The sequence below is a fragment of the Oryzias latipes genome, chromosome 7 (assembly GCF_053564925.1).
Source record: "Oryzias latipes strain Hd-rR chromosome 7, Olatipes_Hd-rR_3.1".
NCBI classification, from domain to species: Eukaryota; Metazoa; Chordata; class Actinopteri; order Beloniformes; family Adrianichthyidae; genus Oryzias; species Oryzias latipes.
This window is the reverse complement of record NC_136243.1, coordinates 31910754-31937513: the sequence shown is the minus strand read 5'-3', so window position 1 is coordinate 31937513 and position 26760 is coordinate 31910754. Positions and strand designations below refer to the sequence as shown.

General features: G+C 40.1%; 1 protein-coding gene and 2 long non-coding RNA genes across 3 annotated transcripts; 2 read left to right on the top strand and 1 right to left on the bottom strand.

Moving 5' to 3' along the window:
- Positions 1-778: 778 nt before the first annotated feature.
- Positions 779-14986, bottom strand: si:rp71-17i16.5 (phosphatidylinositol 4,5-bisphosphate 3-kinase catalytic subunit gamma isoform). Its single transcript, XM_023956374.2, has 12 exons — positions 14704-14986; positions 12386-13575; positions 11435-12011; positions 10778-10843; positions 8585-8810; positions 7928-8022; positions 4737-4880; positions 4555-4645; positions 4289-4419; positions 3683-3794; positions 3430-3587; positions 779-1296 (listed from the first exon to the last, which is right to left on the bottom strand). The coding sequence occupies exons 1-12, from the start codon at positions 14974-14976 to the stop codon at positions 1039-1041; spliced, it is 3321 nt and encodes a 1106-aa protein (XP_023812142.1). The 5' UTR covers positions 14977-14986; the 3' UTR covers positions 779-1038.
- Positions 8385-9214, top strand: LOC144993837 (uncharacterized). The gene is made up of 3 exons (XR_013657099.1): positions 8385-8522; positions 8649-8711; positions 9089-9214. It is a non-coding gene; the product is annotated as an uncharacterized LOC144993837 (long non-coding RNA).
- Positions 14987-21380: 6394 nt separating the features above from the next.
- LOC144993838 (uncharacterized) lies at positions 21381-21763 on the top strand. The gene is made up of 2 exons (XR_013657100.1): positions 21381-21516; positions 21596-21763. It is a non-coding gene; the product is annotated as an uncharacterized LOC144993838 (long non-coding RNA).
- The last annotated feature ends 4997 nt before the right edge of the window (positions 21764-26760 follow it).

The following is a 26760-nucleotide window of genomic DNA, read 5'->3' as shown; positions in this document are numbered from 1 at the left end:
AGTTTTGTTTATTAAAGCCCCCGTTCCCCTGCAACCTCCTGCCTCCTCTCCTTCTCTGCACCTGGGTACTCCCTCATCCGCTCCCCGTGACACATTTATATCTACTGGCATGCAGCTCACACAGAACATATTAACAACATTTGAGGATAAGTAAGGGTGAAATAGGTTAGACGCAGGCATGTTGTACAAAATGTTCCTTTGTGTGGAGTTCAAGAAAAAAGGTGCATGCTCCTTGACCAACCATTGTGTGGTACAAGTACAGGTACTGGAATACCTGGTTGTTAGAAATGAGAAAATCAAAGTGTTGTTTGTGTGGTTGTGTTACAGGGACTGAACGTATCTCGTGCATGCCATGTACGTAAAGCATTTGTGCGCAGGGAGTAAGGAGGTAGTACCGACACCTTACTAATGTCTGGAGCATTGCAGAGAAGGAATGGTATGGCAGCAACGCCCGTACATCACAAGTGCATGCAACATCCATGCAAATACTTCACAATACACTTTCCACACGGACGACAATGGTATGTTCCATTTTCATGATGTCCCTTGAGGTGGCTGTATGAGCCTCAAGGAAACTGAAAGACACACCTGCGCTCCCTTTACGATGCGACTGCTCCTCTCTACGTCCCTCCACGGACCTGGACGACCCAAAGACCTGCAGCACTTGTCAGGTCAACCCCCCCATTGTGCAACACTTCACTGAAGTGAGAAGGATTCAGCAGAGCAAAGGTGGGATTCTGCACCTCTTCACAAACATGTTTGTCTCTTGAGCTTTGAATTTTTTGTTTGTATCTTTATGACTTTATTGGAAAGAAAAAAGAGAAACTTCAAACTTAGAAAGTTAACAGAATTGAAAGGAAAAAAAGGAAGCCAAAAAGAAAACCTTCAAAAAGAAAATTCAATAACATAAAAAGAATAATCATTTGTCGGTTTCAATTTGTTCATTTAGACTCTTAACTTTTTTCGTCTTCATTTAGACTATAAATCGTTTTGCATTGAACACACGCTTTCACTCCGCATGGTGGTGGTGGGTGGAGTCTACCTTATACCTGCCACCATGTGGATCCACCAGTTGGTCTGCACGGTCCAGCCCTGTTTTTGACATTCAGAGATCTGCTGCAGAAAGTGCTCCTTGGCCTCGGCATCAGTCTGCTCCTGCTGGAGCACCTCCTTCAGGTAGCGCATGTCCTCCGAGGTGCTGAGCTCTGGGATGCCCGTGAGCAGCATGAGCGAGAAGAGAGTGACCAGCAGCTGAGAGTGGGGGCGCAGCAGGAGATATGCCTGGATGCAGGTGTCCTGAGGAGAACAAGAGCAAGCAAAAGAACTTATTGGAAAAGAGGAAGCTCACTTTTCACGATGGATTTATGGCTTGACATTCATCCAGATGCATTTTCTCAACATTTGTTTGCAACAAATTAAAAAGTCGTGGTGTCTAAAAGCTTCTGTTTTCATGTGGTAAGTGGAAAATATTCTATTTCAGTTTGAAAAGTTGTTATGAGTTCACACTAAAAGCCCTGACAGCTCAAGGCCAATGAATCTAAACAGCACACAGCTCTTCATAAAAACACTTTTCAAGCATCCAGACGAGGTAGAAAGACATGAAAGTAAAGAAATCCAAACATAAAATCATTCTATTTGTGTGAAAGGGGTTAGAAAAATAGATGCAGTGCAGTGTTTTGACTATACATGTATATGCGAACACAGGGCGAATGGGGACCCAGGCTGTTTAAGCGCAGCTTTTCAGTTCTGCTGAACTGAACTCCTCCTTAGGCCCTTTTTTTGGGGGATCACTCTCTTTCTAATAGTATCAGAATTCGTCCTGGGCACACATTTAGAAAGTACCTGTATTTATGATGAACAGGAATGCAACCATAGTTTTTGTTGCAATCAACTGATTAATCAAATAATCTCATGAAAGGAGCATTTTGAGCTTTTGAACAGTACTGATCTCAAAAATAGTGACAATAAGTAAATAAAAAATTTTGTAAAATTAATGAAACAATAAATATCAATTTTATTTAGATTTATTTTTTTCTTCAAAATAATTATTTTCATTATTTTTATTCAAGTTAGATTTAAAGGAGAATTGGCCCTTTGAGATGGAGCATCTTGTTTAAAGGGGCTCCTCTATAAAAAGCTATGATTAAAAAGTCTTTTTTCACACCAGACACTGTCATGTCTGTGTAAAAACAAAAATAATTTTTCACACCCTTTTTCAATGATTGACAGGCAAACTCATAGGTCACCATGAGAAACAGCATTGTACAACAAAATGGCAACTTTTGAATTTTTTTTTATTTTAATATAAAACCTTCTGGGGGAAAAAAACAATATTAGTGTTTTATAAACTTATGTTACACTTTTGATGTTATTTTTATAAAAAAGGAAGCTTTTTAAACAAAACAAAAAACAGATTGTAAAACTGATAGATTATTCACAGAGTCGAAGCGTACTAAAACGCAAAACTTCATTGTTTTGTTATGTCAGGCTGCCGGGTTTTAGGGTCATATGGCTGCTGGAGCCTATCCCAGCTACTGTTGGGTTAAGGTGGGATACAACCAGAACCGGTTTCAGGAGCACACACTCACACACTCACATGCACACCTAGGGACAATTAAAATCATCATTTATCCCATGAAGCCTGTTTTCGGAGCGTGGGAGGAAAACTGTAGAGTCCAGAGAAAACCCACACATGCATGAGGAGAACATGTAAACTCTTCACAAAAAGGTTCCAGTTGGGATTTGAACCAGGGCCTTCTCGTTGTAATGCTAAGTACACACCGGCCTCAGCAACGTGCGTTCAAGCGACCACTTCCAATGAAAAGCCTCTGTAAATGGGTATAAATGTGCGTTTCAGGCTTCTGCGCTCAAAACTCTCACGCTCAAATGTAGCTACCGGTATACCAGATTTTAAGGCGGTTTTTGGGCTCCAAGTACAAAACAAAAATGAAACTTTGACCAATCGAGGACTCAGATTTGGCAGTGATGTATGGGTAGTGTCCTTTTTAATTCCCAGAAGTGCCAACTATGAAAAGTGATCGTGGAGGAGAAAAATTATATAATTTGTGCCCGGCTGGTGTTATACGACTTTAATATATCGGAATAAAGCTGTGAAAGAAAAAAAAGCTAGGTGCAAGATTCACGAGATAGTGACAATCCACTCCAGAAGTCCGGTGTGAACCCTGCATGCTAAAAGCACGGTTCGATCCTGCATTCAGCACATTCTTGAATGCGCATCACATTCCTGGTGTGTCACAGCGGTGAGAGCGCTAACCACTACACCGCTGTGCAGCCGTTGGTTGACTTAATTTATTGAATCATGAACATTTTGAAGATACAAAGTCAGGAGGACAAGATAAACCCAAAACAGACACAGAAAAGAATCGTCTAATGAAACTAAAATAAATCACAGCTGATCTGCACACTTACCACAAACTTCTGAAAGTAGAGGCTGTTGTGACTCTTAACGCGGCCCATGACATACAGGAAGTCGGGAGTGAGGACAAACGGCACACGCTCCCTCTTCATGCCCAAAAACTGCTTCCTGTTTCCCAGAATGTGACCAAAGTCGATGTGAAACAGATTTCCTGTGTTTGAAAGCAGGAATTATTTTCATTCATTTTCTTCTTTTCAAAGTTTTTTCAGTCAAATTCCAAACATGAGCCGGATCTGTTTTGCACACCTTGGTCTGTGATCATGATGTTGTCGTTGTGTCGATCTCCAATCCCCAGAACATACATGGCTACACAATACCCGGCACAGGACTTCACAAACCTCTCCACTGTCTTGTAGTGCTGCAAGAATAGAAGAATAACTAAATTGTCTTTGAGTCCATTTAGGACATTGTCTACATGAGTTGATGCGATTTCGATTAATGCCGAATAAAATTGTTGATTTTACAAAAACAATGCAATTGTGTTAATTTTCAGAAGAGTATAAGGTTGAAATATAACATTTGTGTGTTAAACTAAACCTTTTTTTAATAAGTTGTACAGAAAACATGACTTTATGAAGACAGCTTGAATTGCATTCGAATTGCTGGAAGATCAGTGAATTGAGCTCCTGAGCCATTTTTAACAAAGTTATCTTTAATCATAATTTTTACAATAAAACATAATTGATTTGATTTGATTTGATTTGCTTGGATTCGATTGGATTCGATTTATATTGGTGTCAGGCCAGGGAATTGAACTTCTGACCGTTATTACAACAAAATAACATGAATTCCACACAACGACTGGAATGTGATGCAACTCTGGGTCCAAACTTCCTTTTAAAAACAACTCACTATTTCTTGAAGGGGACACTTGGACTTGAGCCACTCAAACAGAGCGTTGTTCTTAAAGGCTCCCGCAGACCCCCCAAAGCTTTTCTGGATCGCAGCCAGAGTCACCGCATTTCTCACTATTTCAATCATGCCTGCACATAATAGAGACTGCGTCAGCATTTCTTTTAAATAAAAACAGTGCAGAACTTTCACCACTTTACCTAAAAAAAGTTCTCTAAAATTCAGTTTGTGAATAGTGTAAATGATTTTAAATAAAAAAACAATACCAATGTTGTGTCCTGTGGCGATGCATCCATATGGAATTAGATTGAGATCCAGAGATTTTTCCTGCCAGATGGAATCCATGATCACCAGCGTCTAAAGAAGAAGCAGAACCAAAACCATTTTTACTGATCAGATCTTTTATTAGAAATGTGGAAATGATGATGGCAGAAATAATGTCAGAGACCTGAATGACCAGCATGTCCTGCCTGAGGTCGTCCCCCTCTTTGAAGATTATCCCCACAGGCGAGGAGGAGATGGGTGAAGGCATGGGAGAAAACTCCAGCCACAGAGGTTTCTTCTTGCTGGCCATCACCTTGCAATTTTCCAGCTAGAATGGAACCATCAGCAAAATGTGTTATTGAGCTGTTTCAAGGTGGTCAAAGCGTTGTATCTGGGTTGGTGTGTAATGAGGAATTTACAATAAATGTATTCAAATCAGACAATGTTGACTGTTCTCTTTAACAACAAGTACATCTAAATTTACCGAAAGAAACACACCATTTGCTTGGATAAAAGGAACTTGAGATACAGTTGGAAATCTTGCAAGAAATCTCAGGAATCTAGAAAACTTCACCTGCATTGTTCGGTACCCAGAATTTTCTTGGATGAATCAAGAACTAAAATTATTGCTCAAATTTGAATCTTTAAAGTCGATGAAAACTCACTAAATTTTTCACAAACCATTTTAAAATTGTCTTTACACATACAAACTAATTACATGAGAATTCTACCAAACAAATAACTGTATTTTAAAGACATGGGTTACTAGAAGTTCAAGGAAAAATAATTTGATAGATTGAATTATTTCTAGTTGCAACTCACAAACTCACAATGTGTAGGACTTCTTTCTATAAAATTTAAAAGATTACCATACATGGAAAGACACACAAGGTGAAAATTCTTTAGCAAAGCAATCTGCCTTTTTAAGATTAAAAGACAAAAGAAGGTGAATTTGTCCCTTTTAATCAAACCACTTTAAATCAAATTATTTTTTAAGAATTTTAAAATTCCTGAACTTCTGCATTTAATTCAATATAGGTATGGCTGAGGCTCATCAAGGCCTTCAGTCAAGGTGAGTTTATCATTTATATTGCAGGTTATAAAACACATTAGCAAGTACTAATTCATAACAATTTACAAAGTTGATTCACTAACAAATCCAATGAAATTCAAGGACTTTAGGCTTTTTTCTGCTCAATGCAAAGTACATTACTGTGAAAAAAAAAGTGTCTCCGCTTTTTTGTATGTGAATGTATAATAAAGGTGGGAAAAATGGATGGAAAAGGTTTGAGAGAGTGGAAAAGAGAAACACTTTTTGATTCCAGTAATCATGTAAGTCCACTAGAGGTCAGGGTTGAGGTGACCATGCAGGAGTCTCTACAATTTATTAAAAGGTTGATTCAGAAGAAAAGAAAAAACTTCAGATAATCAAGTACGGTGGCCCAGAAGGGTCAGAACACAACCGGGCTCAATTAATAAAGAGTCAGTGCATCAATTCTAGAGTTGATTGATTTTGTTCAGAAGGACTTTACAACAAAATCTGTTATATTTACAAATAAAAACTTGTTCTGAAATATATTTAGACAAATAACGGTTCTACTAGCACTTTAAAATGCTTCTTATGGTGAAACATAATAAGATTATCATCAAACCGTCTAAACCTCCAAAAACAAAATTAAAACAGGAAAACTAAAGTATTGGAACAATTCAGAAATTCAGAACGCCGTCATCAACGTTGGCCACGCGGACAAACAGGCAAAATCAACTGATCCGCCTCCGGCTGCAAATGAGAAAACTGATTAAAAAATATGAATAAAATAGAAAAAGATTTCTAACTGAAAAACTTAAAATAGTAAATGATTTAAATGCATCGAAACCATAAAATAAAATTTTAAATAAACATAAGAATTTAGAGCTTCATTAAAAGTTAGATTTTGGGTCGTTCTCCTTTAATTTTCTACATGTTATGCAGAAAAACACTGAAGGGTGATGTCTCTCCTGCAGCTTTTGTTTCATTTTAAAAACACAAAACAAAATTGTATCAAAGTTTACCCATCAAAAAACAGCTTTTTTTCTTCATGGTTGTGTACAGAGATGGGGACAGACTTTTACTTTGGGGATCAGATCTGGGATCAGATTGACTTTATTTTTGTAAAGATTTTTTAAAGGAATTCAGAATCAATTTTTAGTTTATATTTTAACAAATTTGTATCTCTGAATGTATGTTTGAATTAATTCCTTTCAATCTGATCCCGGTTTATATAATTTATTTAATTTTGTCCATAACTTTGGTATTACTTTGCATGATCACAAATACAAATACAAAGATATCAATGTGATACGAATAACTGGAACTTAGTAAAGTTCCCTTAGAGTATTGCACAGATACTGCTGTAAAGCTGAAATCATGCAGATATAAAAATCAAATTCCGTTAGTTCTACTAAACAAACCCAGGGTTAGATCTGCATTTAATCAAAGTCACACAACAAACTTTTGTTTGCTTTTTATCGTCAGTCCTGGAAATTTTGCAAAAATAATTTGAAACTAAGGAAATTGTTTTTTTTTAATTTACTTAAACAGAAAAAAAGGTTTATCCTAACTTTATTGTAATGCTTTGTATAAACATGACAAGCTCTCCATGAAACTGGAGACTTTTGCCCTTTGTGCACAAAAAAGTGCACACATTCACACCTTTTGTTCTTTTTGACACTGGGCTTTGTTCTGCTCCTGCTGAGGAGTGGAAGCAGACACTTTTCTGTGCAGCTGCTTCTGTGGGAAAAAAAACCATTTTGCTTTACAGTAAATATGTCTAAGAAGAAAGAAATGTCACAGAAGAGAGAACAGACTGCAACATTGAGATTTCCACATCCCTGCGCTGGCTCCTTTAAAACAAACTTTTGCTTCATCATCTGGACAAAAACAAGCAGTAGGGGGGGGGCTTTCTCTCTGAACTGATGCTTTATTCAACCCATCGTGACCATCTGCACATTTAGATCTCGTTTCCGTTGCCGCTGCAGTCGAGATGAGAGGTCAGAGCAGCGCTCCACATAACAAATAGTCCGCTTTTTGTGAAAAAAAGCGATCCAAACCGAAAAATAAAAAGAATAAAGTGATAAAACTGATTGAATGTTTCTTTCTTTTGTAAGTGACCATGGTACCAGCGAGTTAATGGTCTTCAAAGTGTGCATTGTGAGAATAAAAGCACTTCGCTGAAGCCTGAACCATCCTCTGCTTCGTGTCGAATGGTTCAGGCTTCAGCGCAGTGATATAGAACTTGTAATTATTACAAGTTACCTACTTGTTGTTTGAACCCAGTTAATGTGTTTTGTTTACTCGAATTTCCAAACACAATCAAAGAAAGCAGCAACACCCACCAGGATCTTTCCGGCTTTGACCCGGGGGTCAAAGGGAAGCACGAATTCATTTGGCAGATTACTGTTTCTGAGCAGCTCCTGCAGCTTGAGAGGAGCTGAAAGAAAAAAAACAGACACATTTAAGCAAACGACTAGAATGATTCAACAGTGAAACAGGAATAACCGCACCTGAAATGAGTCATGAAAGAGACAATGTACACCTGTGGAATATGCAGCTGTTGGGGATTACCTCCAGTCATATTCAAGATGCTGTTAAGCTTTCCAGCTGGAGCGTTTTAACTAGGATTTCTTCTTAAAGCTTAACCAAAAAAGCTGCTCCTGACAAGCACCAGATGTACAGAAGCTAATCCACAAATGCAAACTATGCATGAGCATTTAAGTGATGTGAATTAAAGTTTGTAGCTAAATCTGACCAAACACTGAAGGCTTTATCTCTCACGTGATGAGCTTCTATGAAGAAATCACACATCAATTCTCAGGTTTTTATTTCAAATGATGAGATGATAAAACAGAAGAAAATGGAAGCAGGTGAGCCCAGACATTTAACAAGGAACCAACATGAGTGTCACTGCACTCAGATGCAAGTTCTGCTCAAGTAAGAAATATTGTTTGTCATTATTTAAATGCTTTATTTGATTTTAACTGAAAGTTTCTTACTTGTGGAATCCAGGTTGGTTTTGTCAGGGTAAAGATTCTTAATTCTTATGGCCACTTCCTGCAGGGCCTCCACCGCCTGGACCTGCTGGATAAAGCTGTTGATCATGGCTGCACCACAGCCCAGCAGGTAGGCCTCCAAAATCACAGCCATACGCTCCCTGAAGTACTGACCGCTGACCACCTCACTGCGGACGAACCAGAAGAAGAAATGGCCAATTCTCTTGCTCTGCGGAGAGACAGACGCCCATTGATACTCATCATATTCAGCGACTCTTCATATCATTTTGTTCATTATTATTTAATTGAAACTATTCAAAAGTTGCCTAGTTAGAGGCTTAGATACCATAAACTTTATTGTTTTTTTATTTTTTTTTTATTCTAATAAACAAATTAATAGGGGGCGCTAGTGAAATAGAAGAGTAGGATGTGTTTTCTGATGGAGCGCCATACATATTCATATTATCACCACCTATTTAAACCTCCATGTCATGGTGCCTCTGTCAGTCTCTCCTCCCCTCCCCGTTCTGCTCTGCATTCCTGATTGGACCCAGCTGTAGACAGTCATCTCATCACCTGCAAGCCTTCTTGAGGAGATCCTGTTCCAACATTCATGGCCAGTTCGCCCCTCCATAGTGCATTACCTGGTATCAAGTTTTGTCTCTTGTTCTCGTTACTCATGCTTCATGCTAATTATTATTCTCTGGCTCATCTTCAGGACCAAATTCCAGGAGTGTCTACCTGGGTCCTCTCATCACCAGCAGCCTGATCTCCAGCAGCCCTCAAGAACCTCCAGCCATGCCACAACTCCAGACCATGTACAATCCCAAGACTCGCCACAACTCCAAGCCTCGCCACAGCTTCAAGCCACGCATCCGCTCACTGCCAGGTTACAACTCCAAGCTACGTCAAGACTTACCTCAAGTCCTGGTTCCTCTCCACGTCAAGATCACAACTCCACACCACATCCCTGGTCCTCCTCCCGAACAATAAATAATCTTATTTTCCAACTAACTCTCCTGTGCTCTTTCCGGGTTCCAGCGTCTGGGTCTGTTTCGCTTCAGCTAATCATGACACTCCAATTCCTTTATTATATTGTTAGACTCGTTTTCATTCAAACCTATTTCCTTCCTCAACTAACAACTGGACGAAATATTTCCAACAAGATGCACGAAGCGTCAGGGGAACAGCAGCGGCTGAGGCTAGCTGCTCAAAACCCAGCAAGATGAATCCGGCTTTGGTGTCTGACAGGCAAGTCGAGGACGAACTGCTACTAATCTGGCAGAAAATGTCGGACAAACTTCTACAGTTGATTAAAACGAGCGGTTCGATAACTTTAGTTTAGGCAGGTAAAATAACTTTTTTTTATTGTTTATGAAGTCAGGGGTTAAGTTGAACTAAATTGACATTTTTCCTCTGCACAGAATTTTATGAAGATTTTACCTTATTAAACATTGGAAATGATTAGAGATTATCTCAGCTGAACACATTCATGGTTTACTTTATACATTTTTATTTTCCTATCAATTCCCAACTAATTACATGCAAAGACATATCTATGTCTGGATAAACATTCCTTCAGTTTGTATCTAGATTTTTTGGTTTTGTTTTGACTGCTTCACATAAAAACCAATTCAGGTTTTGATTCACGGCTCAACTTTTGATGCACAATATCTCATCATTGATCTGAGCCCAAATGAATACCTGAGTGGATTCTATTTGTGAAATCCAAACTCTTCAGGACACCGAAAAGGTTGGGAAATTTTAAGTGGTTACTGGGAATCCCCTGATTTAAAGTTAAAGTCCTGTCAGTCGTCACTCATCTGGATGTGTGTCATTTGTTTACCTGCATTTGACCCATTGCCAATAGGTGGAGTGATGAGCTGCAGACACAGCTGCACTCGGGAACCATTTGGGGGTTTAACTTCTCAATCCAGCCCACTAATGCTAAGTGTCAAGCAGGAATTGGGGCGTCTTTGGTATGACTCGGGATGCACACTCTTCCACTAGGCCACTGAGTTGATTGCATGGAGCAGTAAACGTACCAATGACAACAATTCAGGGCTTTTTAAAAAGTCTTCTTTGAAATTGACACATTCACTTCACTTTGGTTACTTGAAATAAACCAGTAAAATAAAATCAAAACCAGTATAGAGAGCAGGAAGTGTGTGTCCCCAGTAAAGGTTCTGTACTCACCCGCAGAGCTCTTTGGATCAGGTACCGAGCCAGAAAGCTGTCGTGGAACGGTTCCACCTTCAAGGTCTGTCAGAGTAGACACATAAAATGTATTCTTTGTTTTCATTTCATTTCATTCCTAATAGAAAAAAATATATATATATACTATATAACATAAAAACTGAGATAAAATGGCATTAAAGTAGCACTACTTTTCATAAGGGTGCATGTAGCAGGTAATGGCTAATTCCTGGCATTCTTCTTAGCTCAGGCAACAACATGAAAGAAAATTAAACTGTAAGGCTTTAAAGCAACATCTTAAGTTGTCCTACAATGAAACTGTCCTGTTGAATACAAAACTTTAAGACTTTAATAGGTCCAAACATAAAAGAATTGAATTGTGAATCGTTTATGTAAATGTTTGAGCTAAAATCTGCAGGACTTTAGTGATGAACAAAAAGACTCTTTTCAAAGTCTTCCTGAAGTGCAATTAAATGAAAATGTATTTATTTTGCTGTATTTTAAACTTCTTTATAAATGTACTTTTTTTCTTTTGCTGGCCTTACATGTAAGATCAAAGTAGAGAGTAGCCAGGATCAGAAGTAGGTTAGAAGTAGGCAAATGATTTGCTTGTGGGACCCCTAAAAGGCAGCAGCTAAAAGACAAAGGAGATTTTACCTGGACCAGCTGCAGCAAATACATGAGCAGGTCGTCGTTGGACAGGGCCTCCAGTCTCTTCACTGCAAGTCTCCTCACCACCTCATCTACAAAATCCATACTCAACAGCTCCAGGGCCACCGGCAGGTCCACTTCCAGAGGATCCCAGTTCTCCAGCAGCCAGTGGACGTCTTCAACCGCTTTGCGGTTCATCCACTCAACCTTGCGCAGGAACTGAGGGAAACTGGAGGAATATTGGACACTCCCCATTTTAAAAGACCTCCTTCTGCAGCTGGCAACTGAAGTTGGAGATCTGAGAGTAGGACTATCAGTGAACTGAGGGATACTCTCATCAGGACTGAGGGGATCTGTGTTGGAGGATGACGGTAAAAAGAGGGAAGCACTGGAGGAAGGGGCATTGTCACTGAAGGCATTTGGGAGGACCACAGGGAATCTGTAGCGGTCCAGCAGGATGCTGATGGCCATGGAGTTGGCTTTGTCCGGGTTGGTTGCAGAGGACAGCCTGTCGGCCTGATCGTGCTCCTTGTGAAGGTAAGGCCACATGTGCAGGGTGAAGGGACCCTGGCTCAGCACAGATCTGCACCAAAAACAACAAAAAACTGTTTGTTTTTGGATGTAACTTAGTCAAAAGAAAATGAAAGAATACCTGTTTGGTCTGAATACTCTATTCTGATTGGCTGGAGGATGTAAGCGGACAATGCCTCATGAGGTGTCCATTACCAGAAATGGATGGACTTTGCGTCGGGTGGTTCACTCTTCATCGTCGTCCATTAATTTCTGATGATGGACATCTCGTTGGGTGTTATGTCTAAAAATTTCCTGTGTTTCTAATCTAAGATTTTATACATGACAGTTTTTTCTTGGTAAACACATTAATAATTTGTTAGGAAGAGTGGATGTGCTTTCAGAGCTGATGGCATTGCTGAAAGGTTCCAGAACACTGGACCTCACCTGTGATCAATGAGTAAGAGACTGACGAAGAAGAGGACGTTGCCTTTGATCTTCAGGGACTCGGATGCCTTGTTGGTTGAGCTCTGCTTCTGCTCTTTGGCTGCCGACGTCGTGTCACTGTCTTTTGCGTTGATGGTGAGACTCAGCTTGACTCCACGCGGCAGATCACTGAGCAGAACATCAAAGTCCAACCACTCATTCCACAGCACTTCATCCGCCAAGAGCTTGGCAGAGGAGGACACGGAAAACATGGACTTGTTACCATAAAGTAAGGACGCTTCGACATAAACCATCTGCTGGCTTTTGTTTGGCATTTCAGGAATGTCAAAACCGAGCAGTTTGACTCTAAACTTCCTGTTGCAGTCCCACAAGGATATCATGAAGATGTCGTCCAGATCCTTCTCCTGGAGCGTGAGGTCGTTGTGTGAGCTGAACTTTCCACTGAAACCATCAACTAGCGGCCAGTCCACAAACTGGACAGTTTCAGGCACGACGTGGGACACAGGAAGCACTGACAGGTGGAGTTCCTGGTTGGTGATCAAACACCGGCGAACCCACAGAAAATTGATGAGGGTGTGGTTTCCAGTGAAATATTCTTCCCTGCCTGTAACCTTCAACACCAGATCCTTACTGGTATCACATTCAAGCCCTTGGTCTTCTATCACTTTTACAAAAACCTGGAGAAGAACTTCAGGTGTTGCATTAATATCAACCTCTACACTGAAGCTGATCTTGCTCATGTAGTGAAAAGTGACTGGGAGCCGTCTGTTGAGCCATTCCTGGAGCTCATCGGTGATGGGGGCAGATGTTACCCAGGGATCCGTGGTGTACTGCACATCATCCCGATTCCTCAGCTCCTGTCTTCTTAGTGACGCCAGCTTCCTGCGAGTGAACGTGAGCTCATCAAGTCTGTCAGTGGCGTCTTCCTCCAAGTCGTGTCCCACCAGGTAAGTCAAACTCTGCTGCTGTCTCTTCATCTCCTCGGTATCAACCACCACCACCATAGGTTTTACAAGTATGTACGCCGACAGACAGCAGGAGTCCTCCTTTGACCATGGAATGTCCAACGTCCTGAGAACCTGACAGTCATCGTAGGCCTCATACAAATCATCATCTCGGGCATACAGCAGTGCATACTTCTTGGGATCCAGTATAGCAAACGGATCTGTGAGACAGTTTTGTTCTTGTGCCTGAAAGCATGCAAACACATACAAACACATGAAGAAAAGCTGTAAAAATGCTGAAAGCAAGTGTCTTTTTTAGCACACTGGCCTTAGTTTCTCTTGTTTCTCTAAGAACTTCAACATTTCTCCCTCCAAACTCAAAGTAAAGCCTCATCCACAACTGCCCTTAAGGGTGGATACGAGCTGCCTGCAGCTGAAAAATGGGCAAACCTGCACGGGGCACGCCAGTGGACCATACCAGATATCAAGGTCGTGGACCACTCTATAAGCCTGTTCAGTAAAAATATTAATGCTATTTTTTTTTCTATAGGCATGCTGCCAGCGAGAGGTCGTGGTGAAGACTTACACAACCCGTAAGGGGTAAGGGGGAAGTAGATCAGACGGAGCCCCATTGTACAGATTTTTCTTTAAACCCCATTACTGCAAGGAGCCCATTAGTGCTGTTCATGTGATAAGTGTGCACACCTCGCATGCAACCTGACTGTCAGAATTTAGGAAAATAGGCAATCAGAGAGTAGTCTGTGTGGGGATCCTACTGGCTCTTACGTGTCACGTGTACGTTCAAATTTATGCACCTCAATGAAGACTTACTTAATGAGTACAACTTATTTTACCTTACGAAAACTTAGGCCACACACGACAATGGCTGTTGTTCACCTTTTGGTAGGGAAGCCACAGATTTATCATTTCTTCGTGTTTTATGAGCAAAGCTCATCACAGCCCTGGAAATTGAACCCTGGTGTCCCATTTGGCAGTCCTGAACCTAATCAAATGGGCTATCCAGCAGCTTTACACACACCACAAGGATATGTTCTTTGAGCTGAACTGAAAGACACACCTGCATTCCCCTTGAGTAACTCTGTATGGGCCTCTATGGACCCGGACAACCCAAAAACCTGCAGCCCCTGTACGGGTGAACAAACAGACAAGCAAGAAACAGAAACAACGTCTTTCAAACACTTTTTACACCAAACCAAAGTGGAGAAACCGCTCCTGTGTTTGGTAAATAAAAAGGTATTTCTATCTTTGCAGAGCTTAAATGAGGACATAGCCAAACAACGAGATCTTCTAGACAACGAAATAAAAAGAAAACCAATTCCTGTCCCAAGTCCTGTGCAACTGGTTCTTACGTACCTGCGCACAGATGCGCAGCCGCAGCTGATGAACGCTGCATTGTGCAGGAATGACGACTGACACAGACTCATAATCCACGCTGAGACTCTGGTCGTCCCCTTTGAACATCTGCACAGCACCAGGTTCAGGCTGAAGCTCACAGATGAACTTCAACAGGTTCTCTGAGGGGCGTGAAGTCGCCATATCTGGTCGACGGTCCGGATCGTTTATGAAGGTTTCCAAGCTTCTTTGCTGCTCTGACCGGTTTCTGAGCCTAGCCGGTGACTTCCTCATTGTTTTTCAGATTGCTATTCTGACACTTTAACAGAGGTAACTTCCTTGTTTTTGCTACACAGGTTGTTAGCAGCAGTAACTTTTTTTAGGCATGACTGAAAACCTTTTAATACTTCCATTTAAAATCAGCAAGCAGGAAGTGATCAACTTCTGCATCCTGGAGAAATATCTTTGTTCCAGGAACAACCAAACCTGTGGGGTTTGTTTGGCTGTTATGCAATCAACTGCAGATGCACTTTAATTAAATCCTACTTTTGATTATGCCTGAAAGCCTTTTTTATGACAAGATTGAAAGAATTCAAATAAGGCTGCTTCTTTATTTTGTTCTGATCACGATCCTCTCATGGTATTATCTGTCTTGATTAAGAGCTCTACCACAATGAAAGCGTTTCAGAGGACGGAAAATCTAACGGCTCAGATCTCTGCTTCACTCTAAGGGGCATGAAGTTAATGAGTGTTTCAACAACTTTACTTTTTTATTTTTTAACAAATTTCTTATTACATGTTCATTGCTGAAATTAGGTAAGTTAACAACTTGATAGGTTTTACTTTCGCTTTGATTTTGTTCTTGCATCAAAGGGGATGTTTGTAAGATTTTTACATCACTTAATCCAGTCCATCTCCTCCAGAACTGACTCCACTCTTCCTCCTTTCTCCCTCTTCAATTGCCTCCTTGAAGTAAAATCTGAGCAACTGTGGAACTTCCTCCCCTCTGATCTACAAAACGTGGATTCACTTTCCCAGTTCTTAAAACATCTCTTTTTCGCAGTGCATTATGACATTTTAACTGTTTTTTTAATCTTATTTTATTTTATTGTTGTTTCCTATGCTTTTATTTATTAATACATTTGTGTTTCTGTGAGGTGACCTTGAGTGCAATACAAATACAAATCAAACTTTTTATTAATTGCACTACAGTATTTTAAAAATGGAACGATCCTTAATTTGATTAAGTAAAAAAATATTTAACCTGAGTTTGAGGTGCTTGGAGGGGCTCCTTCCGGGTCAGATTTTGGTTTGCCATATGGCAACAAGATGCAGGGAGGATGCTAAAACCCCAATGTTTTAATACATGGAATTGGGAACAATTCTCAAAAGAAACCACCACATTTTAGGCACATGTTTATTGCATACCGTATGTATCTCCTCTGACTGAACCCTGATATTCTGGAGTCCACTCATCCATACTGTCTCTCTCCTAAAGCTAAATATTGGGAGGAATGAGCCCAACAGCTAAATTAAGATCCAAACACCCATAAAATGTTCATGCAACCAATTCCTGTGCGTAACAGCAAAAAAATTAAAAGATATGCTGATATTGATAAATATGCATCCCTACACATTTCCATCCATGAGCATGTTATAGTTCACATAAAAGTGGTTTAACTGGACAGTGGAAAACTTCTGTAAATGGCAACAAAAAGCGTCTTTATCAAATATGTGTCTTCACATATTAATGCACATTGTGGATTTCTTACATAGTTACTTAAGTTTGAACACACTGAAGAAGTCAAATTTATATATATCGAAGTCAGCTGTGGTCCCATAAAGGACTTTTTCACCCAACTTAGTTGGTGACAGACTTGTCATTAAATTACTAATAAGATAATTTATTCAAAAAATGTAAAAGGGCGTTGTGTGAACTAAAAGAGTGGTTTCAGTTCACCACTCTTAGTTCACGTTGTAGAAGGCGTAAACTAAAGAGTTCTGTTGCCCTCTACATGGCGTAGCAGAGGGCAACGCCATGCTACAAGATAAATAATAAAAAGGCTGAATGTTATCCGCATCTACATAATATTGACGGCAGAAATTGTATGCACACAAACACACGATATTTTGTAGACATATACATACATAATTGACATATAAAAGGCATAACTGACATATCTATTTTTATTTCTAATTTTCTGACTCATTTAATCACAAAACCACATCTCATTTAAAGAACGTTATGTTCACTTTACACATCATACGCACAAAAACACAAAAAACTAAAATGTTTTTGACCAAAAACATAATAATAATAATAATAATAAACATAATTTATGAAACATATTTCAACAGAATAACATCTATTTCTTCTGTTTTTGCTTCATTCATTTATGTCTTATATTCCCTCTGGGGAACAATTCTTTAAAAGCAAAAAGCACATTACACCACTGGACTGAATTGTGGTGAAAGTGAAAAGTTGCATCCCTCAGGCATTAACCCTTGTGCTATCCTAGGCACTTTAACGTTGGGAGTTGGGTCATCTAGACCCACTAGACAGTGCTCTGAACCTTTTTCCTTCAATGTTTTGTGATCTTCACTGGTGTCCATGGATTACATGAAATCCTCTCCACCTTTGTCATGGTAGGAAGAACACGTTAATGTAAGGGTGGGGTCATCTAAGATAGCACAAGGGTTAAACTAAAGGGTTTGTTTCAGAGTGATAGAAAACAAGCACTTTTTGCTTCCCATATGAGGGGAAGAGCAAGAAAACAAACACTACACACAGCCACCGACATGCCTAGGATAAAGCAGGAACATTTATGTTATTGCAATATTTATGAAAACGTGTGAGGAATCTCAACTGCCCATACAAAGTTTAGCTGCACAAAAACTGCTTTGCATAAACTTTTAATGTAAAACGGAGACAAGGCAAATATGAAGCACATTTCAACGACACAATTCAGAACCTAAAGAGCCACTCCAATGAAAAATGGTGTTTTTAACATGTTCTTGTTGCATTTTTCTCATTATAAGAGTTTGATTAAAACTGCGTGTAAATGTTTTAATTCAAACTGGGATGAATCACAAGCAGAAGAAAAATGTTTGAAAAGCTCTTAGTTGTGATGCAGCAACTGAAATGAGCGGGCCAAAGTCTTCCTGCTCCGCTCCATTCCGATTCATCCACTCACAGACAAATAAATCCAAACATCTTTGTTTTCCTCGTCTGGGTCCAAACAGTACGGCTGGATAGCTCCAATATTGCTCGCCATTTTTGTTGCTCACTAATGTTAGGTAGCAGTTGTAAGACGCTGCAAGCTAGCAGGAGACAATGTAAACAAAGGGATGATGGGAAATCAGCAGAGGCTTAAATGTGCACCGACAGTCCCGCCAACAACTCAGAGGTGAGTTTTAATTAACTCTTGCCACGCTGCAGAAGTTAAAAGATTAAAATAAATATATTCAAATATAAATAAAGTTTAGCCTCAAATACAAAAGGGGTTTGTTTAAATATACACACGGCGTGTCCGAAGATTCATAACAGTAAAATCTGTTAGAGTGCTTCAGCTCATCTGATTGATCTGCTTCTAGAAAGGACATGTTTAAAAGAAAATTAAAAGCATTTGTTAATCGAATCAACCTATACCGTTATTAAACTACTTCAAAATGAAATGAAAAATGATTATTATCAACATTGGAAAATAACATTTATATTGAGGCACAGTAGGTTATAATTACATCACAGCAGACAACACAAATTTAAGCAGCAAAAACTGACCAGTTCATCATTCTAGTCTTTGAATTCAGCAAAGACATGTGACCAAACAGAATGTTATAATAATGTTCCCTTTGGAATCTTTGGATGTGCAAAACAACAGTGGGATGAAATTTAGGAAACATGAATTCATATAACATTCATTCTTGTTTACTTGTTTGCTTGGACACATATGTAATTTACACATAATGTTCTTGAAAGAAATACAAGGAATCTGGAAAACTTCACCTGCACAGATATATCTCTGAGCCACACTGGTTAGACTTTTGGGGAAAGATGTTCTGGATCTGGATCCATTTTAGGTCAGTGAATCCGATGGTTCAAAATGAACCAAGCTGCAGGAACAGCATGCCATGCAGCAGTAGAACACCACCGTCCTGTGCGCCTTCACGTTCACTGGTTGAACGAGACCACCGCGTTGCGCGCGTCCTTGTACATCCTGAAGTAGGACAGCGCATCCTGAAGAATGATCGTTGATAAAGTGAATCGTTACATCTCTAAGTAACTATAGAAACGCTCGTGTCTGAGCAGATAGGACTCGTTCTGGAGCTGCAAGTTTCTTGTATGTTAAGTTTTATTCCATAGAAGCTGCTTGGATAAACGCAGATGCAGAGGAACGGTTTGTCAGCTTTTTGTGAATAAAAGTTGGGTTTGAAGTCATTTAACCCGCTTGAATGTGGTTTTGCAGTAAAATGTTTCCATTCATCACTTCCTCTACAAACGGCGCGCCCCTGTTCCGTCTCCTCCGGAGCAGCTTGCACAGCGCCAGGCGGACCTCCGCGTTCCGCAGCCCGTACACCAGCGGGTTAATGCACGGAGGCACCAGGAGCAGGATCAGTAGCGACACGTGGAGCGCGGCCGCCGTGGCCGTGGGGCCCTGCTTCTGCTGGCAGTTGCCTCGAGCCTGAGAAGTTTCCAGCACGCCGGTGCCCTGGAACTCCCACAGCGCGTCCGAGGTGACTTTGATGAGCAGAGGCAGCAGCTGCAGGAACAGCATGCCGCAGTAGAACACCACCGTCTTGCGCGCCTTCACGTTCACTGCGTTGAACGGGACCACCGCGTTGCGCGCGTCCTTGTACATCCTGAAGTAGGAGACCGCGTGGACCAGCAGGCACAACAGCAGAGTGAAGGCACCAAAAAATTTGCGAAATATGGCGAGATGGCGCGGGGAGCCCATGTGCTGCTCCAGCACGTCTGGCTCGCACAGCAGCCCCATGGTGACTGCCGAGTCGCTCTTGTCCTCTGCGCCCCGGAGCAGCAGCAGACTTATCATGACGGTGCTGATGGAGATGGAGTAGACCCACACCGCCGCCATGATCTGCCGCAGGCGCCGCTCCGTCAGGATAACCACGTAGTAGATGGCGTAACACACGTACAGGTACCGCTCCAGCGCCATGCAGGTGATGGTAACGAGGCTGGTGAACACGCTCGCCGAGCCCACGAAGTACTGAACGTAACACCAGGAGCTGGACACCATCGTCCGGCGATGGATGAGGCAGTGGATGACCGCCGGACCGAACGTGACGGTCTGCAGGAGGTCGCTCAGCATCAGGTTCCTGCAGAAGGTGAAGCGCGGTTGCCAGGACGGGTCGTCGGAGCGCCCGATGCTGGACAGGGTGAGCACGTTCACCGCGAGGGAGAAGACTGTCAGTAGTACAAACAGACAGATCAGCGCAGGGACCGCCAGCTCAGGCAACAAGAAGCGGAACAGGTAGTCTGCATCCTGGAGTCTCTCCGTCCCGCGCGCCGTGCCGTTGTTCTTGGGCCAGACGCACCCGATGCTGATGTTGGGCGCCTCCGTATCCCACATCACGGCGGGCATTTGGGTCCAAACTGGACCACCAGGTTACGCAGACCTGTCAAGCGCCTCTCATCTGGTCGTGTGTCCATGGAGTGTCCACCTCTTGACCTGAGCGCTCAGCGGCGCGCTCGCGTAAAGCGCGCAACTTTGCGCGCAGCTGTTCTGTAGAAACTGGCTGTTCGCGTGGACAGCGCGCGAGGAATCCTGTCCATAAATGACAAAACTAAAATCCAACATCAACAAAAGGATCTTGAAAAGATGAGTCTACCCATGGATGGAAAACGAGAAGATTTCTGGAAGAAGACAGCTCTTCTCAAAATACCTGAAATTACTTGGATTTGAAAATGGAGAAGCCATCACAACAAAAAAGAATGATTTCAAAGACAAAACAATAACAGAAATATACACAGAATTATAATAACTCCTAATCACAAACAGGCCTGTTAGCTATGAAGGAAACAGAATATGACACATTGAAATCGTCTGTTACTCTAAAAGAGTTTTATTGCTTGAAAGGATGTGGGAGGGAGTCGAATTATTTAACCCAAAAATATATCCATTAGGAAAACATTATTTCAATATTTTCTGGAAACATTGGAATTACTGGAAAATGAATAAAGTGACCCATTTGTTTTCTTTTTTTGTCAAATGAAAATGTTAAAAAGATTACATTTCCATCAAAATGTTCCCTTTAAAATAAAACAGCTGTATGTTTGTCATTATTTCTTCAGTTTCAGAGTTCTGCTTTTCTATTTCTCTTTTTTCTTTCGCTGGTTTAACAACTCCATCCTTTTTCTTGTTCGAGTATTTTTTTAAACAAAACCTGAATTTTCATTTTAATGTTTAATTTTTGATTTTCTAGTCTCAATTTAATTTTTCAGGCAGTTAAATCAAAATTATTAAAACAACACACCACTAAATTAGCTTTCAAGCCTGGAGAACCTGGGGTCAAACTCCGCAGCTGCCTTTATTTATTTTTCTATTTTTGTTTTATTTTTTTCCACTTTGCTATATAAAAAATAAAAGTCATATTAACTTTAAAAACCCAGAAGGAATTTGTTCTTAGGTTCTTCAGGGTTAAATTACTTGATTAAAGTAAGTGTATGTCATGGTGTCTCTGGCAGCTCTCCTCCCCCTCCCCTCTCTGCTCTGCTCTCCTGACTCAAACCAGCTGTGACTACTCACCTCATCATCCTCCAGACCTTCTTAATGAGATCCAGATCCAGCATTCATCGCCAGTTCGTTACCCCTGATGGTGCACAGGCTGTCACTAAGTTTTGTTTAGCTCATGTGTTTTTGCGCTTGCCTAATCTCGTTTTACGCCTCGTCTTCAGGACTTCCAAACCACGAGTGGTCACCTGAGTCTCCCCTCTTCCTGAGTCGAAGTTCCTCACGGAAGCCCAGGAATCATCCCGCCACGCCACGAGCCATTACTAACCCCCAGCCACGCCACGACTCCAAGCCACACCGGATCAAAATAAACTTTATTCCTTACCTCATAACTTACCTGCGTTTTCCTTTTGGCTTCCAGCGTCTGTCTGCCTCGCCTAGCAAGCCATGACAGTGTAGACAGACAGCAGAGGATGGTGGTGTGAGGAGGACAAGGGGAGACTAGAGGACTAAGTAGATATTGAAAAAGAGTGTTGATTTGATTTGATTTATTGATTTATTTCAATCATTGTAGTCAAAGCAATAAAGAATTTACACATATTATCAAACTCATTACAGAAATGATGAAATGCATAGATTAAAAAGACAGAAAACAAAACTAAAATGTCACTTAAATCACATTTGCTTAATTAAATACAGTGATCATTAACTGAAGTATAAGTAGAGTTTGATTTATTGCTTGAAAAGGAGAGGGAAGAAACAAGCTTATATAATCCCACCCCTACTGAGTTCATTCATTTGATAGTTTTACAGCGTTTTAAATCCGGTTCTGATCAGATAGATTCTCTTCAAGTAACAAAATCCAGTGCTTATTAATGATTGATGATCTTCGGAAAACATTCATTCATGATTTCAGTAAACAGTAACGGTACCGATATATAATAATAATTGATTATCATTAGAACACATGATAACATTAAACCAGTAATTATTGCTACACATTGCAGATCAAGTAAACAAAATCAATAGCTTATTGATTTTAATTTAAACATTTCAGTAATCATCATTGCACATTACAATGTAACACTCAGTGGTTGTAATTAAAAGAGCTTTGATAATTTCACCACAATCAAGTTCACACATGGATTTGGAATTATTCAAACACCTGTTGATCCTTAAATCCTCTAATCTTCATATCCTGAAATAAGAGTTTCTTTCTACATTTTCTTGAATATTTGAATATTTGAACATTGTTTGAGCTCATTACTTAACCCGTTCCAAAGTTTGTGGTTCTTATCAGTTTGATCTTGAAGTTCCTACATCCCCTCAGTCTGTAGCCTCCCTCATTTTCTAAGAACTGTTTTTGGATGTTGAATGGTAACGATTTCCAGCTGGCTCTGTATAGAAGTTGCGCAGAATAAAAATCCACAAGTTCATCCAGTTTTAAAAGTCTTGATTGATAAAATAGATTGTATGATCAAGATATCCGGCTTTATGTACAATTCTGACGGCTCGTTTTTGAAGTAAAAAGAGAGGATGTAGTGAGCTCTTGTAATTATTCCCCCAAATTTCTATACAGTAGGTGAAATATGGTAATATTAAGGAGCAGTACAATAAATATCTACTGTTGTATCCTAATATATGTTTAGATTTATTTACGATTGAAATACTTTTTGAGACTTTAGTTTGAATGTGTCTGATGTGTGGCTTCCATCTTAGTTTGTCATCGATAAAAACCCCTAAGAATTTGATATCTGTAACACTTTTGATTAAGACATTATTTATTTCAATTGAAAGCTCTTTATTTGCATTGAAGTTTCCAAAAAACATCACTTTGGTTTTATGTAGGTTCAAAGATATTTTTTTGTAATCCATCCATAATTTTATTTTGTTTAACTCTGTGTTCACCACCTTGATAAGTTCCCTATGATTGTCTGTATAATAGAATATATTTGTGTTATCAGCAAATAATATGAGTTTCATAAACTTTGAAACATGGAATATATCATTTATGTAAGGAATGAATCCATCAGAGGAACAGATCATGGCAGATGTGGAAATGGTTTGGACACACTGAGAGGAGGATCTGTGAGGACGGTGATAAAAGGATGCTACCCGGAAAGAGGAAGGAAAAGAGGTGGTTCGTGGAAGAGGAGGACATGAGGGTGGTTGATGTAAAGGAGGAGGATGCTGAGGAGGGGATTAGATGGAGGTGGAGGGATTTACTGTAGGGAGCAACTTAAAGACAAAGAAGAATTTTTTTGTTGTTGTTGATTACATATTATTTATGTATAGCTGCAGTTGTAATTATCCAGTGTTTGCAGGTCTTATGTGTGTATGCATACAAATTGTTGTCATCAGACCAACAGTTGGATGCAAGGCTGTGTGCAGCCTTTTTTAGTAAAATGTTACACGTGTAATACATGCTCTTTCTAGCTCAGTTTTATGTTTTTTTCTTTATTCACTTGGACAGTTTGATCATTCATTAATGGAGTTATGTGGGTTTTAATAAGCGGTCAAAATTTAAAAGGATTTATGCTAAAGTAACAAGCAAACATATGTTTTCTATGCAACTGTTATTGTCACTTTAAAAAGTTAGAATAAATAAATAAATGAGTTATTTTACATTAAGGAGTAGTTACATTTATGAGTTATATCTGGCCCTTTGAGGACAGCCACTATGCTGATGTGGCCCTCAGTGAAAATGAGTTTGACACCCCTGCCCTTTTAAATCAACAAAAGAAAATTTTAAGTGACCTCAGGTCAACAGTAAAAGCTCTGGCTCCCTCTAGTGTTTAACTCCATCATTACATGTTCAAAAACTGCGAAAATGGTTCATCCCTTCACACATCCTGCCTGCCTTCGGTAAGAATTCTATATTACTTTTTAATGTTAAAAAAATACATAAATCCAGCCGTCCATAGAGAATAAAGAAACATTGATCAAACTAGAACACAGAAGAAGAAATTGGGGTTGATCAAAAGGAACTGAAGAAACCCCCTTTCTAAATGTAAGTCCGCTGCTGCTCATTGTGCCCTTAATGTAAAACAGCTACTGGTTCACATTGTTACTGCCCTGCCCTCAAATAAAAAAGAATTGGATATGGAGAGCTTATGCATTGCTGCAAATGTTGAAAATTGAAATGAAACTAGAACCTCCTTGGTGTCCCTAATAGACGAATTAAATTACTGAATGTCCTAATATTCTGTGCCAGGAAAAATACTCTGCTCAAACGGATCTCCAAGAAGCCCCCCGACAATATTTGGATGGCTCATAAATAATCCCGGATCTTATCCCTTGTGTTGTACACTTCACAACTGATCACTTCTCCAAAAAATGGAACTTTTTTTGGACTGTGCAAGTGCTGATGTGTCCTCTATTCATTATACAGGTTTTCTATGAAAAGTAGCTACCAGTTTCTAAGGCAATAAGGACATCGTGCTATTCAGTAATGAATGTATGAATGCATTAAGAAGCCTTTCTTCCCCCCCCCCCTTTTTTTTGCTTTATTTTTTCACATACTTTGTTTGTTTGTTTATCTGTGGCATTACTTATTTATACAGATTCGCCAATAGGTCGAAACCCATGTAACTGGGGAATCAATATAATCGTAGAATTTTCATATGGAATTTAACAAGTGACTGATCAAATAAAACATACATTAATTATTTCAACCTTTGATATATGTTGCTGTCCTTTTGTTCTGTCCGCTATGCTGTTCTGCTTTTTCTCTTTTCGTGTCCTTATCTTGTTTTGCTTATATAAGAATGAATGAAAAGGATCAGAAGAGAGGGAACAGTTTTGGATAAAAGTGACTGCAACCTTGGTTGGGTGAGGGGGGGGGGGGGTGCAGGGGGTGATAACATACCTTTGCCCATATGTAGAAGGTGTTTGTCCAAAGAGCTCAGCTGCTCCTTGGATCAACGTTCAGGAATAGAAGGAGCTGAAGGATTGGCGGAGAGCAGAGAAGAAAGACTTTCACCTCGTCTCACTTCAACTTCTGTCTCTGCCTAGGCACTCATCTGAGGAAACTCTTGAGCTGGGCAGAAGCTCTGCTGGTGCCGTCACTCAAAGAAGCAAGCAGCTCCTCATAGAAGGAGTGATGGAAGGTGGAGTGGAGAAGCTGAACCTGCACCCTCTGGGCACAGCTTGAGTGGATCAATAAGGGGGGCATACAGCAAAAGGAAGAGGAACACATTCAAATAACAGGGGGGGGGGGGGGGCATTTTAGAGAATAAAAATGAAAAGTGCCCAAACACGGGAGTCCAATCTCAAAAACATGAATCATAAAGAAGAGATAAAAGGTAAGCGTGACCAACATGACCATAGAGAAAGACAAGAAAAACTGAAAACACAAACCTGGACAAAAAGACATCGACCTAAACACACAAGAGAACAATCAGCTGATAAGGAACAGCTGATTATTTCTGTTTATCTCAGACCTGGTCTAACGTGGGAGTGGAGAGACCGGGAACAAAAATGAATTCAAATGTAACAAACACCAGAAAACACAAAAGAAAAGTTCAACCAACAGTAACGAAAATCTGATGTTGTAGTTTAATGGAAGCAGAATTTCTTTTTCCGTTTTGTCTCATTAATTTTCTTCAATTTGACAAGATTTGTCTATTTCTAAATATAGATAGATAGATAGATAGATAGATAGATAGATAGATAGATAGATAGATAGATAGATAGATAGATAGATAGATAGATAGATAGATAGATAGATAGATAGATAGATAGATAGATAGATAGATAGATAGATAGATAGATAGATAGATAGATAGATAGATAGATATTATTCCAGACTTGTAGTCTAATCCTTTAACAAGAACACATGACCAGGCCAGCCCTACTATTTATTTAAATCATTATCTTGTGATAACAAGATCCACTATCTCGTTATCACAAGATAACAAAGAATATTCTGTAGCGTCCCTCTCCTCCCGCACAGAGGCGCCAAGATATTGCTCTTTTAAGTCCCTTTATTGTGTGGTTACTGTACAGCTTCCACCAACTCTCAAGTAAAGCAATGCCTTACCCTCCATGGGGCAATACACCAAACCCCACAGTGCTCCTGGTGGTTCCAGGTTGGCACCAGTGCGTGGCATCAGATCTACCATCAGTGTGTTTGTGGGCAAAAGTAAAGTAAATTTAACGTTTCCTCCAGAGGCAAAAACAGACACTGGAGCAACGCCAGTAAAAGTTGGAAAATCTTTTCAATCATTTGCGACCTCAGCCAATTTACATTAGAAAAGACACATTTCTAATTTCCAAATGGATCAATTCAAACTAACTAAAGTCTGGTCCAAACAATAATGTGACTGAACCAAATGTAAACGAGTTGGCAAAAAAGAACGTCCTGTAGATGGCGTCCGTTTTCATTCAG

Coding starts and splice junctions, on each gene's coding strand:
- si:rp71-17i16.5 (XM_023956374.2), bottom strand. CDS start 14,976: ATGAGGAAGTCACCGGCTAGGCTCAGAAACCGGTCAGAGCAGCAAAGA. Junction 12,012..12,385: donor CTCTTACTCATTGATCACAG/GTGAGGTCCAGT, acceptor TTTTTGGTGCAG/ATCTGTGCTGAGCCAGGGTC. Junction 10,844..11,434: donor ATTTGCTGCAGCTGGTCCAG/GTAAAATCTCCT, acceptor CTACTCTGACAG/ACCTTGAAGGTGGAACCGTT.